This window comes from Danio rerio, chromosome 15 (genome assembly GCF_052040795.2).
Source record: "Danio rerio strain M-AB ecotype USA chromosome 15, GRCz13ab, whole genome shotgun sequence".
Lineage (NCBI taxonomy): Eukaryota > Metazoa > Chordata > Actinopteri > Cypriniformes > Danionidae > Danio > Danio rerio.
Window position 1 is genome coordinate 40,161,819 of NC_141035.1, and position 11,150 is coordinate 40,172,968.

An 11,150-nucleotide genomic window follows, 5' to 3' on the forward strand; every position below is an offset into this window, starting at 1 on the left:
AGGATCATCCTGTCATTTATAATATATATTCATCTAAGGCTTAATGCTTAAGCTCATCCCCCCCCCACACACACACACAAACGCACACACGCACACACGCACACACGTCAGGCTTGTTTGTATGTAGGGTTGCAAAACAAAAAAAAAATGTTTCAACTTGTTAGTGCTACTGTAGTAACAAGACATAACAAAAGACGTCCAATGTGAATTTTTCCATTTGAGCAGGTTGTTTTAACCTTGTCTTTCAAACAAAGCTTAAAAACAAGAAGTGGAAGCTATATTTAATATGCAAAAACATTCATTTGCATTTCACTATAAAGAGTATTCTTTACTGATTCACCTGTGTGCATGTTTATCAAGAAGTTCATTTAAAAGTAAAAGTCAATCATTAGTTGAAATCTTTATTGTTGTTGCTTCTTTGCATGCTATGGTTAAGAGACACAAAAAAAATTAACTCTGGCTTATGGGGTTTTGGCAGGATGCAATGATGTTGCAAGATCTTTTTAATGGGTTTTTTGGCTGTTTTAAAAAATGTACAGTAAAACTCAGCCTTATGATGCTGTTTGAAATTTACACAAAATTATGTGTTTATCTTTGGTACTATTTAACCTTTCATCCATACATGAATATTTATTTGAGCATTTCAGTCTATGCCAATAGCAATACACCCGAGTATATTCTCTTTGAAGGTTAAACTTTTGTAATCGGAATGTGACATTTGTCACAAATAAAGATGACTCATCTAAGGTAGGGGAAGTACACGTTACACAGTAACTATTTGGAAAAGGAAAGAAAAAAGTAGCAAAGTATTCATCAAAGTATTTATTTTGTATTTAGTTTAGGCAAAGAAAAAGGTTAATAAAATTTACATAAGCAACAGTTCAACAAATCAAAAGCATGAACATTTGGAAGACAAAAGCGAAAGCACTACTAACATTATAAGTTATGTGCATGCGTGTGTGTGTGTGTGTGTGTGTAAATGTATATGTATCTATATCTTTTTCTTCATCTTTTTGATTATGGAAACACAAACAATACTGATAATGAGAAAAACTGTTATATTTAGGCTGAGGAGCAGAAAGCCAATCCAGGTGTTGTCTGGTTTTAGGTCTGCAAAAAATTGAAATCAAACAATATTAACAATTGTATATTTGAGATTTGTTTTGATTTATCCCAAAAAAAACAAACAAAAAAAAAATATATATATATATTTATTTATTTATTTATTTATTTTTTTTTTTACCTGCATCCAAATCTGGATTCAAGATGTCTGGCTCTCCTATGTGACATGATCCATAGGTTTATTTCACAGAATAATCATCAGTAACATGTAATAATATTAACCTTACATGACTTTTAATATACATTATAGAATTACAAAGATAAATTTAAGAACTCACCAGACTTTTTATTTTTGTCATGAATTACTAGTATTGTACCATTTCCAAAATGTCGGTTAAATATTTTATCAACAAAGCACTCGGAGCTACACCTCAGCTGGTCAGTGTCATTTACAGATAAGTCTTTCACTGTTAGTGATGTGATTGTTTGGTTGGAATCCAAAGTGACACGACGATGGTATTGCTGAGCATCTTGAACATTAATACGCTGGCTTGGGATGATCTCATTCCAAATATACCACTTAAATTTACAGAATTCAACCTTCTCTTGATCAGAGTGTATTCGACAAAGCACAATTGCTGTATCTCCCTCTTGGTAGTATTCTTTCATTGGATTTTGATCTACCCAAACTCTGGCAGATCCTAAAGCTTCAAAAGATATGCAAAAAAGTGCAAAACATGTTTCATGCCCATTTAACAGAACTAAATAAGAGGAAACAATGAGAAAAATCCACGTACCTAAAAAACATAGTAGTAATTGAACACTGTATCTCTTTGGCTTGCTCATGCTGTCTGTTTGTCTGTTTTTGTGCAAATGCTCTGCAAACAGGAAACTAGCTTTGATGAGCAGGACACCACAAGAACCAATATTTGAGAAAGGGCAACTGTAAGAACTTCTCACAGACAAGTATAAGAAAAATAAAAACAAATATTAAAAATGAGAAAAAGAAAAAACAGATAAAAAAGACAAAAATGTGTTAAAACAGGTTATAAAAATGAAAAAGAAGAAAAAACATAATAGTGCAATCTGTCGGACACAGCACAGTGCTCATTCAGTAAAGGCACAGCTAAACAGATGTGTTTTAAGTCTCAATTTGAATGTGCCAACTGTTGGAGCACATCTGATCATTTCTGGAAGCTTATTCCAGCAGCGAGGGGCGTAGTATCTGAAAGCCGATTCACCCTGCTTTGACTGAACTCTTGGAATTTCTAGTTTATATGATTCTAAAGATCTGAGTGATTTGTTAGGTTTGTATTCAGTGAGCATATCTGTTATGTATTGAGATATAGGCCATTTAGGGATTTTTGGACAAGTAATAATACTTTAAAATCTATTCTGAATGTAACTGGGAGCCATTGTAAAGACCTGAGGACAGGTGTGATGTGCTCTGATTTCCCAGTTCTGGTTAAAAAGATATTTCACTCAATAATAAAATTTCTGCCATGAATAAAGCATTTCTCACCCTCATTTTGTTGCTTTATGTCAGCTGCGATGTAATAAATACAATAAATAAATAAAAGCTGGTTAAAATTAGAACATACATAATATACAGAGAAATTTGTCGGATAATCTGATAATTCAAATTGTTAGCTAATATTTATGAATGAAACAAAATGTTCCTTTTGAGGTTCGTGACTGCTCATGGCAAGATTTGATTCTTAGTAGCATGAAATAATATAAAACAAATAATAAAACAAACTAATCACAACATTTACAAGGAGCAGAAGTACAGTAACACATTTACTTGTAGGTTTCGAACATGCCAGAGGGACTCAGCTAACGTCTTAAGAGTTTGAAACCCTTAATTTAATCTGACTGTACGTTACAAGTCACTCCCCAAGTATTCTTACAAAAAAGCTTAATTTTGAGAGGCCACTTTTCTATGCCTTTTGTTTGGTTTAGAGCAGTGGTTCTCAAACTGTGGTATGCGGGCTTCCTTCCAGTGGTACGCGGAAGAATCACTGAATAACAAAAGAATAAAATTAACGTTCGAGGTTACTAAAGTAACCCTTCGTTCCCCGAGGAGGGGAACGGAAGCACTATAAGTGGATTTGATTTGTAAAATCCACACATTGGGAGGATTCGGATCAGAAGCCGCTTGTCTGGAGAGTATTGAACGGGCCAATGAATGAAATTAATTGGCAGCGTAAGCTTGCGCAGGTGTGCGACATCTGCAATTATCTCAGCATATAAGCACACCTGAAGCCAGCAGACGCCATCCTTTTAAGCTGAAGAGACTTTCAAACAGCTAAGGGACAGTCATTATGGCGACGGAGTATAGTGCTTCCGTTCCCCTCCTCGGGGAACGAAGGGTTACTTTAGTAACCTCGAACGTTCCCCTTCGGGGGGAACTTCAGCACTATAAGTGGATTTGATTTGTAAAATCCACGCATTGGGAGCCCATTGAAAGCGCCATAATGACTGCACCTTACCAACACCCCCAATGAGGAGATAGTCAAGCAAGCGTGACGCACCCACATCATGGGGGGCGCGGTCCTCCAACGTGTCCCTGGCCCTAATTTATCCTACTTCAACAGAAGTTTTACGGATTTAGATATATTTTTTGGGAAGTCGTGAGCATCTAGATAATTCTAGGAATACGACAGTACGTTGGGAAGCGTGCAATCCCGATAGGGAGGACGCTGCGGAGGCCATCCGTTACCCAAGGGGGGGATAGATGGCAGAATTTACATATGGACTAGCCCTAAAAAGGGGGAGTACGCATAGCAAAAGAGTGGTTAGCGGAGAGGGAAGACACGGGTCCGCCCAGGGGGGGGACTTAACCGTGGCGGAATAAGCATATGGGATCGCCTAGTGGGGATCACGCATAGCAGGCACCTATACCCAAAACGCGGGCTGACCAGCGGGCAGACCTACAACGTAGTGGGCCAGCAAGTGACTCCTCCGCTGAGTCAGTGCTGGGGGCCACGGAGGAATCTGCAGGGCTCACCTGACGGGGAACTTTACTGACAGATAGAAAAGGCGCACATACCTCCGTGTTAGGGAGAATGGCGCAGCAAGCGTGTTTCAACACCCTACCGAGTTGTCTCCTCAATCACCAAAGGGTTACCTAATACCCTTGAGGAAACCGGCTCCACTCGCAGATTGTAAAACCTTGCAAATGTGTTGGGTGTCGCCCAGCCCGCAGCTCTACAGATGTCTGTTAGAGAGGCGCCGCGTGCACGCGCCCAAGAGGATGCAACGCTCCGAGTGGAGTGTGCACGAACTCCCGGGGGACACGGCTGACCTCGACTCGAATAAGCGAGTGAAATGGCATCCACAATCCAGTGGGATAATCTTTGTTTTGATACGGCACTTCCCTGCTGCCGACCGCCATAACAGACAAAGAGCTGCTCAGATGATCTAAAATTCTGAGTACGGTCCACATAAATGCGCAGAGCGCGAACTGGACAAAGTAAAGAAAGGGCTGGGTCTGCCTCCTCCGGGGGCAGCGCTTGCAGGTTCACTACCTGATCTCTAAAGGGGGTGGTAGGAACCTTGGGCACATAACCGGGGCGGGGTCTCAGGATGACGTGAGAGTAATCCGGCCCGAATTCCAGGCACGAGTCACTGACCGAAAATGCCTCCAGGTCCCCGACCCTCTTGATGGAGGCCAACGCAACCAGCAGAGCTGTCTTCAGGGACAGAAATCTTAGAGATACTGATTCGAGTGGCTCAAAGGGATCGGATCGCAGACTCGTGAGAACGAGGGCGAGATCCCAAGAGGGCATGAGAGGGGGGCGATATGGATTAATTCGCCTAGCACCCCTAAGGAACTGGATGACCAGGTTATGCTTTCCCACGGTGCCGCCAGCTACCGCGCTATGATAAGCGGAGATGGCGGCCACGTAAACCTTGAGAGTGGAGGGCGACAGCCTGCTGTCCAACTTCTCTTGAAGGAAAGAGAGCACAACACTAATCTGGCAATTTCGGGGGTCTTCTCTGCGAGAGACGCACCATTCAGTGAATAGACTCCACTTCAGGGCGTAGGCGCGCCTCGTGGAGGGGGCTCTAGCCTGAGTGATGGTATTAACCACCGCAGTCGGTAGGTTACCTAAGTCTTCCTCGCGTCTAGGGACCACACGTGGAGGTTCCAAAGATCGGGGCGAGGGTGCCAGATGGTGCCCTGTCCCTGAGAGAGTAGGTCCTCTCTCAAAGGGATCCGCCAGGGGAGGGCCGTCGCGAGGAGTGAGAGCTCTGATATCCAGGTCCGGTTGGGCCAAAGGGGCGCAACTAGCAGAACCTGTTCCTCGTCCTCCCTGACCTTGCACAGAAACTGCGCGAGCAGGCTCACTGGGGGAAACGCATACTTGCGCATGCCCCGAGGCCAGCTGTGGGCCAGTGCATCCGTGCCGAGAGAGCCCTCGGTCAGGGAAAAAAACAACTGGCAGTGAGCGTTCTCGGGGGAAGCAAACAGATCGATCTGGGCCTCCCCGAATCGCGCCCATATCAGCTGAACAGACTCGGGGGGGAGTCTCCATTCTCCAGGGCGTAACAGCTGTCGTGAGAGCGCATCGGCTGCACGATTGAGCGTGCCTGGGACGTGAATGGCGCGCAGCGATTTCAGCCGCGGGTGACTCCAGAGGAGCAGACGGCGGGCGAGCTGAGACATGCGGCGAGAGCGCATACCCCCCATGCGGTTGATATACGCCGCCGCCGCCGTACTGTCCGTCCTGACCAGCACGTGTTGCCGCTCCAGCACCGGTAAAAAGCGGTGGAGAGCGAGGAACACTGCCAACAGCTCTAGGCGATTGATATGCCAATGCAGCTGGGCACCCTTCCAGAGGCCCGCAGCCGCATGCCCGCGACACACGGCCCCCCAACCCGTGTTGGAAGCGTCTGTTGAAACAACAACATGGCTGGACGCCTGTCCTAGAGGCACACCGGCCTGTAGGAACGAGGGGTCGTTCCAAGGGCTGAGGGCGCGGCGACACAGCGCAGTAACCGAGACCCGGTGTGTGCCCGCGTGCCATGCGCGTCTGGGGACCCGATCGTGAAGCCAGTGCTGAAGTGGTCTCATATGGAGCAACCCGAGCGGCGTGACGGCGGCTGCGGATGCCATATGCCCCAGGAGCCTCTGAAAGAACTTCAGTGGGACCACTAGTTTGCTGTCGGGATTCCCTCAGACAGTTCAGCAACAGGCGAGCGCGTTCCTCGGAGAGGTGCGCTACCATGGTGATCGAGTCCAGCTCCATCCCGAGAAAAGAAATCCTCTGCACGGGGGCGAGTTTGCTCTTTTCTCGGTTGACCTGAAGCCCCAGTAGGCGGAGATGCCGAAGCACCTTGTCCCAGTGCATAATCAATTGCTCCCGCGAGTGGGCTAAAATCAGCCAGTCGTCGAGATAATTGAGTATGCGAATGCCCGCGAGCCGAAGGGGCGCTAGGGCACCCTCCGCGAGTTTGGTGAAGACCCGCGGAGACAGAGAAAGCCCGAAGGGGAGGACCTTTTACTGCCACGCTCGACCCTCGAACGCAAACCGCAGAAATTGGCGGTGGCGTGGAAGAATGGAGACATGGAAATACGCGTCCTTCAGGTCTATGGCTGCAAACCAATCCCGAGGACGAACGCATTGGAGAATGCACCTCTGCGTGAGCATTCTGAACGGCAGCCTGTGCAGACAGCGGCTCAAAACGCGCAGATCTAGGATTGGCCGTGACCCACCGCTCTTTTTGGGTACGATGAAGTATGGGCTGTAAAACCCACTCTCCATCTCGGCTGGAGGAACCGGCTCGATTGCACCCTTCGCCAGGAGGGCAGCAATCTCCTCTCGCAAGACAGGGGCGGACAGGGGGTTGACCCTGGAGAAATACACGCCCGTAAACTTGGGGGGCCGTTTCGCGAACTGAATCGCGTAACCGAGTCTGATTGTGCGTATGAGCCACCGCGAGGGGCTGGCCCGCGCTAACCAGGCAGGCAGAGCCCTCGCTAATGGAGTCATCGCTACAATCGCTGACGTACCAGCGGTGGGGCAGCGCGGAGTGGGTGTGCTGATCCGGGAAGCACGAGGGTCCCGCGGAAGAGCTGGAGGAGAGCGATTCGCTCTGGATCCACACCCTGACTCTGGAGAGGGGGCTGGAGGGCTGAGGGAAGGGAGACCGTCCCCCCAGCGCTCGTGAGCCACTGGCGAAGCACGTAGAGTCTGCGAGCCGGAAGGCAGCGCGTCCCGGACTGGCAGAACTCGTGCAGTCACATCCGGGGAAGGGAAAAAGTGCTCTTTTACTGATGTTTTGGTGGCACTGAAAAGTACCGTTGTTATCGGGGCCCCGCCCTCCAGCGGGGAAAGAGCAAGTTTCCTCTTCTCCGGATGGCCTGTCTCAGGGACGCTTCGCGGTCCGTTTACCGGACTTAACGGCGCCCTGGGCAGGAGGGGCTGCCTGCTTTCGAGGTGAACGCCGCGCCCGCTTGGCCAGAGGCGCAGGCGGGGGCGGGGCAGCACTCGTTGGCGGGCGCCCTCGGCGAGGAACAGCGGAGGTGGAGGGCTCGGCGGGCGGAGCGGGCTTACGGCCACGCCGATAGATGACATTGCCCATCGCATCCGACTGCTCTTTCACCGCCTTGAATTCCTGGGTGAATTCACCGACGGTGTCGCCGAACAGGCCAGCCTGGGATATGGGCGAGTCAAGAAAGCGAACTTTGTCAACGTCGCGCATATCGGCCAGGTTTAGCCAGAGGTGGCGTTCCTGAACCACAAGTGTGGACATCGTCCTCCCCAGCGCACACGCGGCGGACTTAGTAGTCCGAAGAGCATAGTCGGTCGCGGTGCGCAGCTCATGTAATAAGCTTGGGTTGGACCCGCCCTCGTGCAGCTCGGCCAGCGCCTGCGCTTGGTAGCGCTGGTAGGTGGCCATCGCGTGCAAAGCAGAAGCAGCCTGGCCCGCAGCCTTATAAGCTCTGGCTCCGAGGGAGGCAGACAACCTACAGGCTTTGGACGGGAGGCGGGGCAAACCCCGCCACGTAGAGGCGCCGCGCGGACAAAGATTGACCGCGATAGCGCGCTCCACTGACGGGATCGCCTCATACCCCCTGGCAGTTCCGCCGTCAAGGGCGGTGAGGGCGAAGGCACACGCAGCACGGGCAGAGAAAGGTGCCCTCCAAGACTGCGTGAGCCTACTGTGCACTTCCGGGAAGAAGGGGACGAGAGGCTTCAAGGCTTCGCCTTCTGGTCCTCTACGTAGCACCCATCTAGTCGGTCCGGCCGCGGAGCTGGGGGATAAACCATCTCCAACCCCACGGCCGAAGCAGCCCGGGAAAGCACGGCTAACATGTCCGCTTCAGGATCCGATTTGACAGCGCTCACCTGCCCGGAGGGGGCGAGCGGGTCCGGATCTTCGTCGGACAGTGAAAGCCCACCCTCCGTTGCCGCGGAGGACATCTGATCTCCGGTGTCAGCAAGTGTGAGAGCTACCATCTGGTTAGACGGATCACTCTCACCACCCGAAGCTTGGATGGAGCGCCGTGAGGAGCGAGAGGTCCGCGAGCCCGTGGGCGGCGGATTATCTCCCGCTGAAACCCTCAGATCTGCCCGAGCGCCCGCTGCTTTTTTAGAACAGGAGGCAACTGGGGTGGCTCGCTCTCTTGCGAAAGTTAGCCGCGATCTTAGCTGTGCAACGGTCATGGCATCGCAATGACGACATGAACCGCCCGCGAGCACCGCATTAACATGCTGGACCTCCAAACATGCAATGCAGTGATCGTGTCCATCATCCGGAGCCAGGAAACCCCCGCATCCAGAAACGCACAGTTGGAGCGCCATCCTGAAAAGGACGTGCTGCACGACTGTGTTGCTCTTTTAGGAAAGTTGCAACTATACGCACCGCTCTGGAGGACCGGACCCAAAGAACCGCAGGCAAGGGAGTAACCCAGCTCGACCATCTGCCACCGCGAAGACCCACTCTGGACCGGGAGACACACTCGTTCGCTCTGAAGTGCTGATCAGCAAGAGGAACCCTCATCGACTCACTCAGAAAGGATCTGAAGCGAAAAGGATGGCGTCTGCTGGCTTCAGGTGTGCTTATATGCTGAGATAATTGCAGATGTCGCACACCTGCGCAAGCTTACGCTGCCAATTAATTTCATTCATTGGCCCGTTCAATACTCTCCAGACAAGCGGCTTCTGATCCGAATCCTCCCAATGCGTGGATTTTACAAATCAAATCCACTTATAGTGCTGAAGTTCCCCCCGAAGGGGAACACACTTTTATCCCTTTGACACGTACGATAACACAGAGACTCATGTGATCAGACAGCATTGACTGCTCCCTAAAGTGTAATGTTAAGCTAGTGTGCTTTGAATGTTTACTTTAGTGCATCATGTCATCAGATGTTAAAAATCAGTCCGCTTGGTGCAGAGTAAGAGGCATTTGCGGAATAGATCCGCGCTAGAGAAGCCCTTCTGCAGACCGGTGCTGTTGTGTTGGCATTTCAGTTACTGCAAACTCAGGAATTTCCCCATGACGCATCATTGGTAAAATAATTACTTAAATGTGTTAAAATGTGTGCTCATAGTCCTGTAAGATAATGTGCGTTTCGATATATTTGTTTCAGTTATACAAGTTATTTGTTTTTTAAAGCAGCATACGAGGCTTTCGGTTAAGTTTGTTACCTCACACTCCGTTTATACTAATACGTTTCAGTTTTAAAATGCATATGTTTTGCTAAGATTATGCCCTCTATCCACTCTATCTTTGATTTTAACTTAACAGACACAAAAACAATGGTTGAGACGTCATTAAGCTTCATATTTATATGACTGTCATCTTCACTTTATGCATATTTATAACAAAACAGAGCCTATAACATTCCTGCTCCTTTTCATTTTCAGTAAAAAATACAAAACATACCTTCTCCTTCGCTGAATAACAGTTTTAATAATCAATAATGGCCATTATAAAAGTATAACATACAATTAGTTTATACATTATAAAAAATAAAGGCAAGCAACCAGTCAAATGTGCAGAATCAGTGTACGTGGTTTCATTAATTAATTTACTAACCTATAATTGCACTCGTTAACACGTGTTAAACACATTAGCGGAGATTAAGTAATAGATTCAAAATACCAAAGATGGTGAATATGTCATTAGATATAGACAACAAGATGAATTAAATATCACATTTAATAAATAAATATAGTGAGATTAGATCCAGTGGTGGATCCTTCATGAACAGTCTGATGTGCTCAGTTCTCAACTTGGTAGATGTTCTCAAAGCAGCCGCTAACTGCCTGGAGCTCAGATGCCCCCATAGGCTGCAGTGCACGCCAAAGTGTGTGTGGTCACGTGATGTGTGTTTTCAGCGGTGTAGTGTAGACAGAGTTATTCAGAGACACTGGGTGAAATGCCAAAGTGAATGCAGATCGTTTTCATTCTAAAATTCTGCCTTAAAGAGCACCTATGGTGAAAAATCTTCTTATCAAGCTGTTTAGACAGACATGTGTGTAGGTATAGTGTATAGACTGTCATATTGGGGTGATACAAACACACTCAGTCCTTTTTATTTTTTCAATTTAACATAATAGTTTTCATAACTCATCTCTAATAACTGATTTATTTTATCTCTGTCATGATGACAGTAAATAATATTTGACTAGATATTTTTCAAGACCCTTCTATACAGCTTCTATACATCTATAAAGGCTTAACTAGGTTAATTAGGTTAACTGGGCAGGTTAGGGTAATTAGGCAAGTTATTGTATAACGTTGGAAAAATAATATAGCTTAAAGGGGCTATCAGTTTTGACCTTAAAATGGCTTTAACATTTTTAAAACTGTTTTTATTCTAGCCAAAATAAAGCAAATAAGACTTTCTCCAGAAGAACAAATATTATCAGACATATTGTGAAAATTTAATTGCTTTGTTAAACATCATTTGTGAAATATTTAAAAAAGAAAAAAAATTCAGGGGGGGGGGTTTAATAATTCTGACTTCAACTGTACACACACACACACACATGTATGTGTGTGTAAAAGCAAATATAAAAAGTTTGTTTTATAATTAGTTTTTAGTTTTAGGCATCACATTATTAGTA

At 47.2% G+C, this 11,150-nt stretch overlaps 1 protein-coding gene across 1 annotated transcript in view; it reads right to left on the reverse strand.

The window, feature by feature from the left end:
• Window positions 1–916: 916 nt before the first annotated feature.
• Window positions 917–11,150, reverse strand: part of LOC147840672 (uncharacterized) — a 105,478-nt gene continuing 95,244 nt past the window's right edge. The window contains exons 7-10 of the mRNA XM_087283431.1: window positions 1,860–1,940; window positions 1,379–1,769; window positions 1,248–1,279; window positions 917–1,110 (exon numbers count right to left, since the gene is read on the reverse strand). Coding sequence (XP_087139557.1) covers window positions 992–1,110; window positions 1,248–1,279; window positions 1,379–1,769; window positions 1,860–1,908 — 591 coding nt within the window. The 5' untranslated portion in view covers window positions 1,909–1,940 and the 3' untranslated portion in view covers window positions 917–991. The remainder of the gene's footprint in view (window positions 1,111–1,247; window positions 1,280–1,378; window positions 1,770–1,859; window positions 1,941–11,150) is intronic.